General features: G+C 39.9%; 1 protein-coding gene across 5 annotated transcripts; it reads left to right on the plus strand.

The window, feature by feature from the left end:
* Window positions 1–234: 234 nt before the first annotated feature.
* tnip1 (TNFAIP3 interacting protein 1) lies at window positions 235–17,149 on the plus strand. 5 transcript variants are annotated; one of them, XM_049586647.1, is made up of 18 exons: window positions 236–269; window positions 5,322–5,504; window positions 6,108–6,251; window positions 6,381–6,466; window positions 6,621–6,680; window positions 7,394–7,603; window positions 8,649–8,743; window positions 9,987–10,149; window positions 10,401–10,493; window positions 10,628–10,693; window positions 12,275–12,406; window positions 12,543–12,671; window positions 12,761–12,895; window positions 12,981–13,106; window positions 13,236–13,319; window positions 13,803–14,018; window positions 14,289–14,373; window positions 15,457–17,149. In XM_049586647.1, exons 2-18 carry the CDS (start codon window positions 5,357–5,359, stop codon window positions 15,549–15,551), a joined length of 2,067 nt encoding a protein of 688 aa, XP_049442604.1. In that variant the 5' UTR covers window positions 236–269; window positions 5,322–5,356; the 3' UTR covers window positions 15,552–17,149. The 5 variants fall into 5 exon arrangements, with proteins under 5 accessions (XP_049442609.1, XP_049442604.1, XP_049442608.1 ...); XM_049586651.1 differs by having other exon boundaries at window positions 237–269; window positions 13,893–14,018; XM_049586648.1 differs by lacking the exon at window positions 236–269 and adding an exon at window positions 4,096–4,194.
* Window positions 17,150–17,238: the final 89 nt, after the last annotated feature.

The raw sequence follows: 17,238 nt of genomic DNA on the forward strand, positions 1-17,238 counted from the left end.
TTATGTGATGCATTGTATTTTTGTGGCCTCTATTCAAAGCAGTGTACGTGCATTCAGGTTTTTTTTGTCCTCACATGTTGTGTTACCCTGTAAAGGCAGGCCACACAGTTGGACAAACACCAGGTTGTGTTAAAGGCTTAGCGTACAGTATAAGGCCATTTTACTGGGTTATGGCCGGGAATTCCCCAAGTCTCACAGTGAAATTGCTTCCCCCCTATTCACCAGTTCCATTAAAAAGTGCCTCTCTCAGACACAAGCTGAATGTGTGGGTGAGTTGTTGTTTATTTGTTTTAACATCTGAGGTGTAGTAGTGCAAGAATATGTTAAATTTATTATCATTATTTGTGGCATTGGCTTGTTTTTTTAAATTCAGGGTAGATTGATTGACTTTATGTTGTAACTGAAACAAGTGTTGTGTGTTTGTTACATGACAAAGGAGGCAAATGTAAGATGCTGAAAAGACTGATTTCTGCTCTATAAAAAGTCAGTAAGCTTTATAATAGTATGGTAGTTTCTGCTTTTTCTTAAGCAAAGTCTGCTGGTAAAAATGATTTGTGAGTGCTAAAAAATATACATTATTGTCATTATTATTTATATAAAAGCCTCAGGGAAATGAACTTAGCAATCCGTCACACTCTTTTCTTGGTCGTAGTTACAGTCTAGAGTTTCGATTGTCAGTAAAACGTGATATGAAGAGCCTGTTAGAGTTAACATTGAAGCGTATCTGGTAACAGAGCACGTCGTCCACATTTTTTGCATAGTGATAGAGACTCTTCAGCGATGATGTCCCTGGTTTAAGGCCTCGAGAGGACAGCTGGAGTCTCTAGCCAGCTAACAAAAGGACATTTTGTATCAAGCGACACAGAGCTAATGACTATCAGCTGCTGATTTCTGCTGCTAGGAGATGGGAGACTGGACTGTCCTTGTGTCTCGGCAGGGTGAGATTCATACTCTGTGCTTGTGACACTGTGGGCTTAAATCTGATGATTACCGTTTCCCACATGCCAACCGCCCACTCTTCTGTTTTTGTGCAATGAGGGAAATGCTTTGAAATATTTTTAACAAGTAGGTAGGGGGAGAAAACAAAGCGTACAGTTTGTTACCCAGGAGGACTAAATGTTGGGTGACATTTCCTGTGCATCCTCTGGCTTTTGTTTTTGTGCGGGCAGGCTCGGAGTCATCAGCCTGTTTATTATTTCAGCATCCTGAGATGGAAACGTATTGCACCTAAACACAAGGACGAGGCATTTGGTGGCACGCTGTGTGAACTGTGTGTTTGCTTTTTCCTGTAGCCAGCTGATAACTCTCCTGGGAACACATTCACACATTTGACCAGTGTTTTCGGGCCATTGAGGCACAGCTGGTCCACCTGGTATATGGTCTAAAATGTTATTGTGTGTCGCGGTGTTGCAGTATGTGGCTTTTAATTGAAGCATGTGACTCTGCAGTTGAATCTAAAGCAGTTTAAGCTCCATTTTATGTATGAAAAGGATATTAAATAAGGTGAACACATACATTACAGAGTGCATCACAGGCTCGCTCTTGTTTTCTCACGAATTCACCTTTTCTCTTTCTTCAGTAGTATGATGCAGTTACTGTATGCTATTATATAAGCTATTGCTACACTGGTTTCTCTAGCAGTTTTAAAATTAGCTGTACCCTGCTGTCACAGTCTTTAAATACAGTCTATGGTCACAGTTGCAAGCTTTACAGGAAGTAATAATGGTTGGCACGTAAAGAGGAAAGAGAGGGTGCAGTTCTGATTAGTTTAGATTTATCATGAATCATGTCATGTATGGTGTCAATTAATTTGCAAACTGGGTATTTCCTGTGTTAACACAGCATGCATCCTGATAAGACCTACAAGGCTGATGGTCTGACATGAGTGTTTGTCTCAATTGTCTTTTTTTGTCTTTTTTACTTGTAATTCACATTAGACTTTTTGGTAGTTAAAGGGACAGTTCACCCTAAAATAAAAAAATACATATGTTTCCTCTTACCTGTAGTACTATTTATCAGTGTATATTGTTTTGGGATGAGTTGCAGAGTGTTGGTGGTGATGTCTGCTGTCTCTTGAATATAACAGAACTAGATGGCACTTGGCTTGTGGTGTTCAAAGCACCAATGAATATATATTTGAAAACTCAAAAGCAATGTCTCTTAACAGAAATCATGACCCGGTTACTCAAGATGATCCACTGTTGGAGAGGTTTCATGCAGGAACTATTTTCTTTCTACCAAACTACACCTGACAACTGTATCAACGTGCAGAAGGAAGTGTGCATCTACTGCTAGCTCACCTGGCATCACTAAGTTAGCTAACTTTACAGCTCAGCTGAGGACAACGCCATTGATGTTTATATCTCGCGCTGTCATGAGCACGAACCTGAGTCATGATTTCTGGAAAGAGACATTGCTGTTGAGTTTTTCAGGTGTATATTTTTGGCATTTTGAGCACCACAAGCCGAGTGCCGTCTAGATCCATTATATTCAAGAGAAGGCAGACGTCTCTGCGGCTGATATCCAGCATTCGGCAACTACACCAAAACAATGTAGACTGATAAATAGCACTACGGGTAAGAGGAAAAATACACATTTTTTATTTTTGGGGTGTACTGCCCCTTTTTGAATAATTTTGATCCATTATGGAGCCTTGGAAACATGCAACAGTCTTCTCAGTTGGGGTTACCAAGCACCATTGCATGGGTCAGTCTAACTCTGTGCAATAACAAGCTGAACTGCATCAGAAGTAATTTCGATTTCCAGTTAACCGATGAATGATCCTTGTAACCCCCTGAGGAAGAGATATGAGCGAAGATTACCTGTTTGTTTATTTCCACAAGATGTCACCATTGCTCTGAATCATTCATGTTTGGTCAGTCAGGGGCCTGAAATAAAGTTCTGGCAATTATGACACAGTGCACCTCAACAAACACCTCTTAACCGTGACTCAGAATCAGAGAAGGATTAATTGACAAGTAGGTTTCACTTAGAAGGAATTTGCTTTGGTTTTTTTGATACATACATTAAATATAAAATAAACATATTAAGAGGGATAAAAAATAGTGCAATGTACTGCAATGACAAAGAACTTTAAATTCTAAAATGGAAAATGACAATTAAAAATGTAAAGATAGGTTTAAGAAGTTCTATTATTTTAAACTAGGTGGTTTTAAAGAATCAAAGTCAAAGCTGAAATGATTCATTGGTTTGTAAATTAGCCGACTGATGGAGAATAAATCAGCAACTTTTTTTGATAAATACTTAATTTCTTTTAATCATCAAACATGAATATTTAGTGTATTGTGGTGTATATTGTATAATTTCTATGAGAGTAAACCAGCCTCTAGGTCTTTTGAGGCAAAATAATAATAATAAAGTTTAAATAGCAAGCTGATCTTCATGGGTATTTTTCTAACCTTTATTTTATTTTGTTTTATTTTATTTTATAGACTTTACTGAACAAGGGGAAAATAATCATCCCAATAATCAACAGTGATTATAATGATTTGTTGCTGTATTCACAATATGAACATTATATATCTTTGCAGTTTTCATGCCAAATATACCTTGTTAGCTTATAGTGTAGACTTAGAAAGCTCAGCGTAACCTGATCTTGGCCTTATTAGCTTACCGTCTTGGTTCAGAGGAAATATGTGATGCAATCACAGAAACCCCCACCAGCCCCTTCTCTAAATTTATCAATGAAGTCAAAAGTCATTCTGTGAAAATGGTAGGGTTTGTCCCTGGGCTGTGGAAGGATGAGTTTCAAGAGGTTAAAAAGAATACTAAGAAGCTGTTAAATTAAAACCATTACGAGTCATGAGACAAATCAGGCAGCTTTTAACTATCAGTTTTACTCACCCCTGTGTCATTGCGTCATATGGGCCATTTTTTGCTATATATGAATAATGATGGACATATGTAAAAGTGCGTTGTGTGTCATTCTGGTAAAATCTGCACAGTGCAGTGTGAATATATGAAGCATTCAGCTCCAGTGTTTACATTACGGTCAGTGGTTCCTGTTGGTGCCCCGCTGACAGAGAGCTGCGCCCTGATTGGTCAGCCGAGCTGTCAATCAACCGCTGTTTACATCAAACGAGGTGGAAATTCCCGGGTTACAGCATACACCAGTAGACCACTTCCGCAATAGATGTCTGGGCTGAGAGACGAGAGGCCACTGCGAGCTGAAAGGTATCCAGACAAAAGACACCTCTTTGTTCTTTTGTTTGTCGTTTAACTCCGCTTTCCGACCGACTTACTGCGACGATAAAAGTATCCGTAGCGGGTAAAAAGGAAGAGCTAGCGGCTTCCTGTCTCGCACTGTCATCTAGTGTTAGCTAGCCGACAGCTAACGAGGATGTTGCTAGCAATTTGCATGACAACAGCGAAAACTAATATTAGCCTTCTTCAGCCAATCAAGGTAGCTATCATTTGCTAGATTGTGCTGTATTTGACTCTCGTCTGTCGGGTAGATGTTTGTTGGCAGGATTCGCGTAACATTTGGTATTTTTTCCTCTGCTTTTGTCCTCTTTTCCCTCGGATATGAACGTTGTAGTTGTCATATTTAGCCATCACAAACGTTAGCACATTCTTGCCATATGTTTCTCTCTGGCAGGGTACCATTATGGTGATATTGCTGCTGCTTTTGTCCTCTCGGAGCTGTCGGTTGGGCTTTATTTTCTTTTCACCGGGCTTCACCGATAGTTTACACTCGTCCTTATAAGCTGAGAGAGGAGTGTAAAAGGTTTTTCTAGCTGGGTAACTCACAGCAGCACATACAGTAGCCTGTCTGAGTGGGTGGCATTTATTTAATCTGCGATCAAGAGGTAACAGAAACGCTATTTGTTATATTTCTGAGTGGTTGTAATATTACTAAAGTATAACTTGTGGTTCAAGGGGATTTCTTGTGTAGGATTATGAGAACCAGGAGGTAATGTAAAAGTTATTTTCTCATACTGTAACGTTCAGTGCCTCTGTGCAGCTGTGTCCTGCCTCTGTGTGAACACTTGGATGTCGACATTTGATGTTGTTTGCTCTCATGCTGAACCCACTATGCTCTCAAATCGCCTCCATGAGCAGCACATCTTTAACTTTGTAACCAAAAGTGATTGTTTTCAGTTCCCAACTTCTCTTGAAGCAAAGGGTGGAGGACCACAAGTTGTCACTCCTCTATGTTTAAAGGCTTTACTCTCAGAACTTCTGTTTTATCTAAAGGACTGCTTTAAATCTGTGATCTTTTATCTTCCGCTGGGCAGTTTCCAGTACTTTATATGTTTTTAATCAAGCCGAAAATAACAGTTTGTCTCTTCCGTCCACAGTTTAGAGGACCATGTCTAGGAAGTGAACAACGGCGATGGAAGGGAAAGGCCCGTACCGCATCTATGATCCAGGTGGGAGTGAGGTCAAGGCCAGGGAGGAGGCCGGAGGGGGAAGCAGCTATCGACAGCTACTGGAGGAGAACAGCATACTGAGGGAGCGGATGAAGGGACTTAAGAGCTTAGGTGGGTACCTAAAGACAGCATGGTTTCCTCGGAGCTGTGGATGGGGGGCTAATGCCAGCTGCTCTTCGGCATTACACATCTGTTTTGTGTCTTAACACTTGAGGATTTTATTTTTCCAAATTGGTGTATAAATACAAGGGCATTCATTTCTTTATTGTAGCTGGTAAAATCTAAAACAGATTCAGTGTTCAACTTGGATTTTGTAGCAACACTAAATGAATTATTTGATTTTATAGACCCACAAAGACACCCTGAGGATGTCTTCCATAACAGATTACAAGTGAATTTCCAGTCAAAATATAAAACTGCGAGAGGGAAACTCTTTGAGGTGGAATGTAGTAAAACCTGATGATCTTCATTGGTTTGTTGAAAAGCTTGCATGTGATGTGAACAGCCTGATTGCTCTGTTTGTGACTCACCAATGAGTGCCAGCTTGCACGCAATGTCTCACTGAACTTCTATCATGTCATATTTGATGACTGTTCATGCTGATAGATCTAGTCTTAGCAGTGTTTGTTGAAAAAAGAAAAACATGAAGTAAGATCAAGTGAAATTCACGTGAAGGGCTGCTGGACAGAGACAAGATCTCTCTGATACTTGCAGGTGATTTGCTGGAAGAGTCTCAATCAGAGGCATCGAGGCTTCGGCAGCGAGTGGAGGAACTTGTGAGAGACAACGAGGCCCTCAAGTCCTCCAGCTTTGCCGCCAGTCTGTGTATGGGAGGGCCCATTCAGACTGAGACACAAAGTGGGTCTCACACACTTGATAGTAATCATGAATTTAACTTTGCAGACATTTTTGTGGAGTATTACTCTGGACAGTGTTGTAACCATCAGGCATGTAACTGAAACTTGACTTAACTTTGATTTATTTCAGGTAAACCCTGTTTACACACCACTGCGGAGCAGAGAGAGGAGCAAACAAGCTGTTTAGGGAAGACCCTTCAGCCTGACAAGCCCAATGTAAGTAATTTGTACAGTGAGGGAGAACTTTTGGTGCAGTCAGAATTTATTTTATGATGATTGTAACTGCAGGACTTTATTCTCATATGTTTAGTGAGGCAATCACAGTTACTGCATGTACTATGGTGCTACTTACTTTTGTTTGTCTTTACAGGAGGCCTTAGCAGAGTTTGAGGTTGTGAATGTAGAAGGGAAGACTCCAGATGCCTTGACTGTGCGTAATTAAGATGATTAATTTTCCTAACTACACTTTTTTTTTTAGTTCCAAAGAAACTTTAATTTTACCATATTATTTTGTTTAGAATATAACAATGCTTCTGGTGCTAACTCCCATAAGTAAGTATTCTGTGTAATATATGTAGGTTGAATTCAATCTTTCCTCTTTCTAGCCATTTCCTCAATATTAGGAACATATCCTTGGTGTGGTGACTCACAAACAAACTCAATACTGGTAGCTCCAGCCTGAGTCAGCCAGGGGAAAGTCCAGGATTATTACTGACTAGAATTACACCACTGATTCACTCACACACTACATCCTAGGGGATGTGCTAATCGGACACTATGCCAGAAGATTTCAGGCACATATGTTGTCAAAACTAATGTTATGTACTAGCCTGTCACAATTTGTTAAATTCTGTAGCCTACTTTAGCACAGTTTGGCTCCTTAACAAAATATTTAGGTAAAAATGTTACCACAGGCTACTACATTCTGTAAGGACTAAATTTAGATCCAACTGGACAAACTAGTTTGACTTTTCAATTCAATCAGCAGCTGTTTTTTATGAAAAATAGTAGCACAATGACTCTTACAGTATGTTGATCTTTCAGTCTTGTGCTAGTTGAAAGACATGCGTAATTTCAGTTTGCATTCTGAGTCAGCTTGAGACAGAGGACCGCCTGACTGTTTACCTCTGTGGGTATCTCCAGGCCGGGTCAGTGGCAGGAGTAATCCCTGTCCTGCCTCAGGAGAACATCGAGTTAGCCAGCCAGCTGAAGAGACTAGAGAGCTCCTTCAGCATATTCGCAGAGGAGTCCAACCCCAACCAGCTCTTGGCTCACCTCGGTCGTATGGCGGTGGAGTTTCACCATCTTTCCTCGAAGGTCCAAAAGAATGAACAGCGGACTTCGCTCCTACAGGTACACGGCTCGATGACATTGTTACTGAAAAAATGCAAAAGCAACCACCAAGCTTTTTAGATTTAAGCTAATTTCCAAGATGACTTTATAGGCACTTAAGAGTTTGTTTTAATTAGCACCATACAGTGGGAGCAAATGCATACATGGAGTGAGTTATCATGATTACTTAATGTATTAACTTTAAACAATTCACAGGCTGATTTACATGTAATGCTACATGCTGACTTTAATGAAATGCTGGATTCATAAATGTGATTACATGATAATTTAAGGGCTACATTTTATAGCAAGAAGTGCTTCATTACTGCAAATTGATTGAGCAGTAGTAGATTTTATTTGTGGAGAGATGACAAAGTTCTTTGTTGTTAATGTAAAGTCATATGTATACATTTACTTTCTTTTATTACACAAAAGTAGTTTCATCACTGTAGCAGTAGTTTTGGTGTGTTATACTGTTGTCTGCAGACTTGGCTTTTCCTTTGCATGACATTCATGTAAATAACTACACTGACTACTACTGGCACACAACACAAGCTTTCCTATTTTTAACATATTGTAATTTTAAATGTAATAACTTTATTTCTGTAGCACATTTATAGACACACTTACACATTGTTTTGCAACAAAAAAGCATAACATTAATTAAAAAACTGTTTCAATATGAATTTTAAGGCCTGTGTTACATAGATGTTTACGTAAAGAAGAGGTTGCCCATTGGTAGCCAGTACCAGTGGAGGTGCACCACTTGGAACTTCTGAAACAAATTACGACCTAACTTCTTTTTTTTAATTAACTTTTCCCATTAACTTTGAAAAGTCATAGTTGTCAATTTTTGGAGTAAAAATGTGAAATATAGGACTGTGTGTTTAAAAATGAATGACATGAAAATGAATCTGCTCATACACATGTACACTAATCCAACTTAAAGGTACTCAAAGTACCTTTTGTGTACTGTTGCTTCTGGCTCTGGACATACAAATGTTAAAAAAAAAAAAAAGTTATCAATGTACAGATTGGTGCTAGATATTGTGTATTTGGTTTATAGACTCTCTGTGAGCAGCTCAGACAAGAGAACAATGAGCTGCGAAAGAAAATGGAAGAGGATCATCATATCAGGAATCGTGACTTGGAACAGCTGAGGTAATGTTTTCCCTTCTCCTTTACATTTGACTGGGCTTTACGTTGCTTCTGCTAAAGCAAAACCTTAAGTCAGGTCAAAAAAGAACAAATGTGAGACTGTATTGCTTACAAGTAGTGTTAATTTTCTCAGCTTATTTTGCTCAGCTTTAGTTATAGTCTTGTGTCAAATGTCTGTATTAGTTTTTAATCATAATAAGCCAACAATCATGTTTTCTTTTGTTTTTTTTTAGTAAGTTTTAGTTGACATTTTAGCCCTACCGTAGTGAAAGAAAGTTGTAGCTGTTTTAATATTGTAGTCTTTTTTCAGTCATCAAATTATGTTGAATATTTTAGTCCACCTAGTCTAGTCAAAACCAATGATTTTGTCATTTTAGTCAAACTTATTTCATGTAAGTTCTTATCATATTATTATCTGATTTTAAAAAAACGTGTTGAGTGATTAAGAATTCAGCTTTGCAGAAAGTGTCTGGTTCAATAGTCTGATGGTATCAATTTATCGAGTACATCCATACACGTCATTGGTAACTCACTGGACAAAGGACAGTGGCGTGAAGTGACGCATGCCAAGCCGTCACTGGTGTGAGGGTGTAAATTGGAAATAATAAGGGCAGCTGTTTTGATATACACCATTTAGTGGCGATGCCTTTTGGCCTCTATTCCGAGTCCTCTTTACTGTGCTCACTGTGTGCTGGCTGTGTAATGGTGATATGGCACGCACAGCACAGCACATGAAACTGCTGCATTGCCACAAAAAAGTCTATAATACTATATTTCCTATTATTTTAAATGATAATAAAGATTCTAGCAAAGGTTTTATTTTTCAAACTACATTTTAGTCGTGCCTTTTTCGTCAACAAAATTGCTTGTCCATGTAATCACAGTTATTGTTAAATGATGACAGTGCTGTCTCATTATCGTCTATCATAGTCTTAGTCATTTTTTTCAAACTGTGGGACAATTTTGTTTCTCATGACCTTTTTGAATATGGCGTCTGTCAGCCTCCTGTTACTCCTCTGATGACCAAACCTTAAACAATTTTTACTTTGTCCAGGATGTTGACAGTTGACCATGCTTTCACTTTGAAAGGGGGAATATTCCACTGCTTTCTGTTGGCGTCATTGTACCCAGTGGGTATTATAGGTTCTTCCCAAAGGACATCCTGAAGCTGTACGAAAGCTTCAACAAACTCTGGGAAGGGACTGTGCACACTAACACTATCATTTTCATTATCTTGCTGATTCAGACAGGAGAATCAGAAACTTAAGGAGCTGGTCACAGGAGGAGTACCAGCAGCGGCATCATCCGCAGCGCCATCTGACACCGAAGTGCCGGAGGCCAAAGAGGAGCCTGTGAAGGAGGAATCAGCCGCTGTAAGACCCAAGATGGAGGCCACCACTCCGCAGAAGGTAGCTTAAATCAAATTACATTGTGAATTATTTTTTTGTTCCGTAAAGACACATTTTACAACTTTGCCTCGTGTTATAAATCTGTCACATTTACATACCAAATACATTTTTATTTTTAGCTTTTTCCTTTTAGGAATACATTGAAGGATTTCTTATGAATTTGTGACTTAAAACTTCTCCACTTAAGAACAATGTGGGCTAAGAGTAATGGAGCATTGTTGTGGATTAAGAAATGTTTTGTGTGCCCCCAGAGTGGAAAAGCTGCAGAGAAAACCCCAACTAAACCTTGTGATGTTGAGGTGTATGAAAAGAAGATCAAACTTTTGGAGAAGCAGAGAAAGGATGTGAGTCTTTTTTTGTATAATTATTATTTTCACCCTTACTGCTCATCCTCTTTTGCCATAGGGGAAAGTCTCTGTGTATTTTTGTTTCCTATATGTTCAGTGTCATTTGTTTCACTTTCTGGCTCTGCTTACAGGTACTGGAGGTTAACAAGCAGTGGGACATTCAGTGGAACTCCATGAAGTCACAGTTTGAACAGAAGGTACAGTAATGACTTTACAGCTGTTGTGAAGGGTGTGGGAAGACATCACAGTGTCCTCAACTAATATATATAGATATATAGATCTGCTGAAGGAGAATTAGTACCTTAATCTCTCCAATTTCCTCTAAAAACATTTTCAATTTTTTTCAACTCACTTTTAAAAAAGTTGAACAGGTTTATTCATTTTTCAGGGTTCTTATGAGTCCTTGAAAGTTTGTGAATCTTTGTGGGGCGGGGGAAGAAAGGCAGCATAAGTAGACATGGGTCATTGAAAGGGCTTAAATTTATATATTTTTTGCAAGAATACAAGTCGAAGTTTTTTTGTGAGAAGTGTTCACACCTAGCCTCTCTCTCTTCTGTTTCTGTGAGCTTCTGTAAAGCTTGCTACTTTCATTATAACTATTCTCAGTGCTATGACAGAAATTAACCTTGATCCCTGTCACATACTTTACTGTGTGAGAAGTGTGAATTTGAGGGAATTGGGCCTGCCTGGAAAGTCCTTTAAAACTCATTAAATTTGATGTTAAAGAACGTGTAGGAGCCTGGATGTTTTTGTTTTGTTTTGTGGAATCGCATTATTTCAATCCACCAAATATTCTTGGTCCCATTTTTACTTGTTCAGTTTTTGGGAAAGCCCTTTCTTCATATGCCATGGTTCTATTTAGATTAAAAGCAAAGCACTTACAATTTGTACAGAGATGCATCTACATGTGCAGTACACAAAGAACATGGAGTATTTATCCTCCATTTTCCAACTCAGTATGGCCTCACCTGATATCAGTAATACATGTGTTTTAGAATGGACAGTTTTTATCTGTTGCCATAGGTTCACAATTACCTCTATCCAACACATTCTGCATTATGGCTACGGAATATTAAATAATAATTGTTTTCTTTGCCATTAATGTTGACATGTTTTTCAAATAAATGACATGACAGATGGCAGGGATTTTGTAATATGGAAATATCTTTAAGGAACAGAGGACTCTGATACTTGTGTGCATCAGTTGGCAGTGAAGCAGCTGTGTGTGTGTGTTCTATATGCTTGTCCAGTGGAAAGGTGCAATCTTGCAATAGCTCGCTATCTCACCACAAGGCCTGTCACACCTCAGTAAGAATTCCCCTCACCTCTCTGGTACCCGCTGACTTCCTCCTGTGGTGCAGTGAGAGGGCAGCATAGACACACACTCTCACACTCATGCTCACACACCTACGCGTGTGCACAGCCCACAGTCATGAACAAACTTACATTGACACTTTGTTGAGACGGGGACACCATGCAGCCTTGGGTTTAAACCACAGAACCCTAGATATATCCATTTGCGTCACTAGGTTCGTTCATATTTTACACAAAAACAGAACTGCGTATTTGCAAATGTGTCCTTGTTGCTGTGGTTTAGTGTTTCTAAGGCTGTGTCCTTACACATGCAACAGCTGATGTTTATCTTTACCAGAGTTGTTATCACTGAATCAGGTTGTTTTTTTTTTTTTTATGTGTGTTATGAGAATTGAATCTTAGAACTATGATTAGTGTACTTGGTGAATGCTGTTCTCCACTAAACAGTTTGCATTGTCCCTCAGATCACAGACCTCAGACAACGGCTGGCTGAGTCCCAGAAAACTGTGCTTGAGCTGGAGGCAGAGCGAGAGCAGAGGCAGCGCGACTATGACAAGAAGCTGCTCCTGGCCAAGTCTAAGATTGAAAATGTACAGGTGAGAATACAAGTTCACAAAGCCCAGGTGAAAAACTGGTCTAATGTTTCAAAACTGGGACACAGAAACATGAAAAAAAAAGTTTCATGATACTCAAACGGAGGTGTTTTTAATGTTTTGGGTGTGCATATTTCAGGGAGAGAAGGAGTGTCTCAACTCTGAAACCACTGAGCTGAAGCAGAAGATTCGCTACCTGCAAGATCAGCTGCTGCCCCTCAGCAAACAGAGGGAGTACCAGGAGAAGGAGATCCAACGCCTCAACAGGGTGAGTGTGCTTTACCTCTCCCCCTTTCTGCCTTCCTTCCACAGAAACACTTCCTTCTGAGTAATAATACTTGTTTTGTCTTAATCCAGGCTTTAGAGGAAGCCTTAAACCTGCACACCCCTTCATCCTCCCAACAACCACCTGGTCAGGGTAACTTTGCCGATGCAGCCAATAACCTGAAAAAACAGGAACTGCTCACTCAAATAGCTGTACTAAAGGAACAGGTCAGACACGGAACACACGTATACACATTTCTATTGCGAGTACACCTCCATTTCCTCAACGGATTTTTATTGTTTTGTATTTCAGGTGAAAATCTTTGAAGAAGACTTCAGAAAAGAGAGGAGTGACAGGGAGCGAATGAATGAGGAAAAAGAGGACTTGAGGCGGCAAGTTGAGAGACTCCAGGGTCAGATTACTAATTTGACCAATCAGGTAAACTGTGTGTTGACAGTATATTCTCCTGTATATGCGGCATCATTAGGAATGCTTCAGCTTTTGTTTCTTGGATTGTGGGAATTGGTTTTTACTTTTTTTTTTTTAAATTGTGTGTTTGTGGTTTAGCTTCATCAGGCACAGAACGAGTGTCAGAGAGAACGTACGGAGAGGTGTAAACTGGAGAGACTGCAGATGCAGCATCACAAACAGGTACTGAGCCTGGCAGTGTAGCAGACATGTTGGTATTTTAAATGAAATGGTACCATCAGCCTGGATAGTTTATGTGTTTGGTCATTTTGGCCATCCTATTAAGTACATTAAATCAGGGCCAAGGCGTTCACTGAAAGTTGCTCTACAAGTCTTTGGGAAGCATCATACAGTAGGATATGAGTTGTGGTAAACCTTGCAGACGAGCGCCCCCTTGTGACAGAATGCAGTCACATAGATGCTGACTGTAATAAGTTCATACTGGACAAATTGATACTCCAGGACAAGAGCCTGACTCCAGCTAGGTTGTTGGTCAGTGCATTCGGGAGGTCAGCAGGTGGAATATTTACACTCCTCACTGGGAGGCAGCTGCAGCAGGGGTTGAAGGTCAGCAGTGGCCCATGCCATGACAGGGCCACTGCGCTCGCTGAGAGTAGCAGCTGTGCACTGATTGGGGATCACGTGTGTACTTGTGATCCCTCGTAGGGGCAGCAGCAGGAAAGACGTACCTCAGACCCCACGTCAGGCTCAGTGAACGGCCCGCTGAGCCCTCCCTACTGTGGTCCCTTTGTGCAGGTGGGACCGCAGGGCCTTGAGGGCTGGCCCATACACTTCCCTCCCCGGATGCCCAATGCAGCAGGCGCCACAGCAGCAGCCGCCGCAGCGCCGCCCCCTGTACGAGACTTCCAGCCTGTTACCCCGGTAAGGGTCCTGTAAGGCCCCTCTGTCTCTGTCTCTGGGGTGACTTTGGTTCACTGAGGAAACAAGGCTCTTCTCTCTCTTAACTTCTACTCCCCTTGTCTTTTGGGAGGAACATCAGCTGTACTTAGGTCTAACATGTAGCTCAACCTAGCCACGCTTACATTCAATAACCATTGTAAGGCTACGGCAAAGACTTGAGGGCTGCTAGTTGTGATGAATAATGGGTTTGTTTAGTGATTTCAACTAAGTTGGTCTTTTCTCTTTGGTCAGGGTTTTCCTTGGCAGTCGTCATTCCCACAGCCCAGAGGGGCCAGAGCAGTAGGAGAGAGTTCAAGACCACCACCAGAGAATGCAGGTACGGTACAGCCAGCCAAGTACAATGTTTTAATCCTAATGTTTGTTACAAATCCAGGGCCTCTGCAGGTCCTCAGAAAGTCTTCAAATGTCTTAAAAATATTGGTCCCTGAAAGTGTTAAATGTTAATTTGTGTGGTCCTAATTGCCACAAACATTCTTTGAATTAAATTTTATGTATCCATCATAAATTGTATGTGTTAAGTCCACATTTCTGATGTTACAAATCTTTAAACCTACCACTGAACTTAATACTTCACTTTATACTTGCGCTTTGAAAATTAAGAGTAACCTAACTCACTCTAATAACCATAATCCTACATAAAATCTACCTTTACATGAGACCACATATTACTACTTACCTTTTAAGTAGCAAGCAGCAAAGGGTTGCAAGCCAGAGTTGAACTCATGACCGCTGCAGCGAGGCATCACCTCTATACATGGGGGGCCGGCACTATCCACTAAGCTACCGACGCCCCAAATAAATACATTTTTAATATTTGTTGCATTGGTGATATCCAAATATTGCTGTTACAGTCAGAGCCAGACAAGGCTGCACATGCGTTGGTTTGTTTCTTTGTGTGCACACAGGCATCTGTTACAGAGACAATGCTGAAGCTAAATGAGTTGTTTGACTGTGGGGTAAGAAGTTGGACTAACCTGTTGACATCACAAAGGAGTTTACAAATTGATTCAGCTGACTAAAAACCTGATGAACCTGAACGAAAAACAGGAAGGAGATTTATAGGTCTTGGAAGGCAGAGTATTCTAGCATATCTGAACTGAATGGAAAATGATAATGCAAAGCATATACAACATACACCTTGATAAGGGACACATCAATAATGTAATAAAGCTTTTAAACATTCTTTTATTAAGCTCAGCTGGCGTGCAACTCCATGTCATCTGAGTTACTCAAAATATAAGGTGTATAAAAAAATGGCAACCCTATTTTCAGTTTTGTCAACCAAAAGCTGACGAACCAAAAGTTAGTGTTTAGCCCGGACCTAAATGTTTATTGTATTTATTTGGAATGAAAAGTGCTGCAGCAGTTTGTGACCGTCTTGTGCTTTGTGTGTCTGCAGATCAGTCCGCATCAGCAGTGGCAGCGGCTGCAGCAGCAGCGGCGGCAGGATTTGGGAAAAGGGAGCGACAGAACATTGACCCTGGAAAGCACTAAAGCATCACCGTACCCACCAAATGGAGTCTGGGTAGTAGCATGAAATCAGTTTGTTTTTGAGTTGACAAGGTGTGATTTGATCTATAATTTTCCTACTGAACTGTAGATATCCTATTGTAATGTTGTTTATACTTGCGTTTTATAAGGCTATTTGTGAAACACTTCGCTATTCTGAATATATACATGAAATATTATTTAGATTTTTTTTATCAGGAACTGAAGTCATTTGTTAAATAGGTTGGAATAATTAACATTGTTCTTTTTTTTTTTTTTTGTTCCAGAAAATATACCTATGTGCTTGTATCTCTGCAGATATGTAACAACTTGACACTTAGTCTGTTACTTGTAGGGTACAGGAAGCCATTCCCCAATACAACTAAGATGACATATTCTCATTCCAACAATGAATGATTATATAGGTACATTGAATCATAGGATTAACAATGTGAATGTTGATTGATTTATGAAGATTTCCTCAGTACCATCGATGTTATAGAACTGTCCCATACGTGTAACTGTTCAAAAGTGGTTGTTGAAATGCAAAAATTTTGGGAAATGAATTTTGATGGTATCATACCAAAAACATGATTGTGATTATTGATAATTTATTTATAACCTGCTGTTTTGATAGTTGCATTGACTAAGTGTAAATCATTGTCTTTAGTAATGCTGTTCTTTCTATGTTGTTAGTGTAATCCCAATATATTGTAGCTATTGACATTGTATGTTTGTATCAGACACAATACACAATGCACAGTACATACACAACCTTTATTTTTCCCCATGATGATGGACCTAATCTCATTAAACACAACACTTCTACTTGACCACAATTGATTTGATGATTTGACCATTCATACTCATCTTACTGCATCCTGTACTATTGCCCACAGTTTAGCCCCGACATACAGTATCAAGCAGTCAAACCCTTTAGGCTACGGTGATGGCGGTCTTCCTCTTCATACTGTTATTCCATGTTAACTTAGTTGTAATCAATGCAACTTTTACACCTATTACTGAGACATTAATTCTGCTCAAGCAACAGAGAGAGGAAGATTTTCATCAGTATCTGAAGGCCCTAGATCCGGTGTTACAGCAGTACAGCCGCCCCTCAGAGGACAAAACCTCTGCCAGGATGTCTTGTCTTTGCTCCCTGCCCACTTCAACAACCAGCAATCCATGCCGTGCCGACTGTCCTGTGAACTGCTGTAACACAAAGTCAAGAGCCCTGATAGCGGACAAGATAATGCACGATACCATTTTTAAAATCCAATCTCAAATTAAGCCACTGTTTTAACTGAATACCCATTGAGATTCCCTTAGGAGTGTATGTCAGGTAGTCAGATGAAGGGCTTCAAAATGTGTGCAGATGATTAAGAAAAGGCTCCATTATATCAAACAAAGTTAAGTTACAGGGAACAAAATCCTGATGGGTGAGAGCTGAAATGAGAAATTGCACTTTGAAAGGTATGCTGTAATTACTGGCAGTTGTATTTTCTTGGTTTGTAGCCCTTTTTCTCCTTTTTTTGCTGTAGGCAAAAGCACATGTGAGACTTTTTGTATTTGACTGGCTTAATAAATCTATTCTAAATGTCTAATAGCATCTTACCCTGCTTATTCATGTTCATACCTTCAGTGTCAGGGCCACAAATTTGCTACATCATATTCAAATTTCCATGACATGACA

Source organism: Epinephelus fuscoguttatus, linkage group LG9 (assembly GCF_011397635.1).
Source record: "Epinephelus fuscoguttatus linkage group LG9, E.fuscoguttatus.final_Chr_v1".
NCBI classification, from domain to species: Eukaryota; Metazoa; Chordata; class Actinopteri; order Perciformes; family Serranidae; genus Epinephelus; species Epinephelus fuscoguttatus.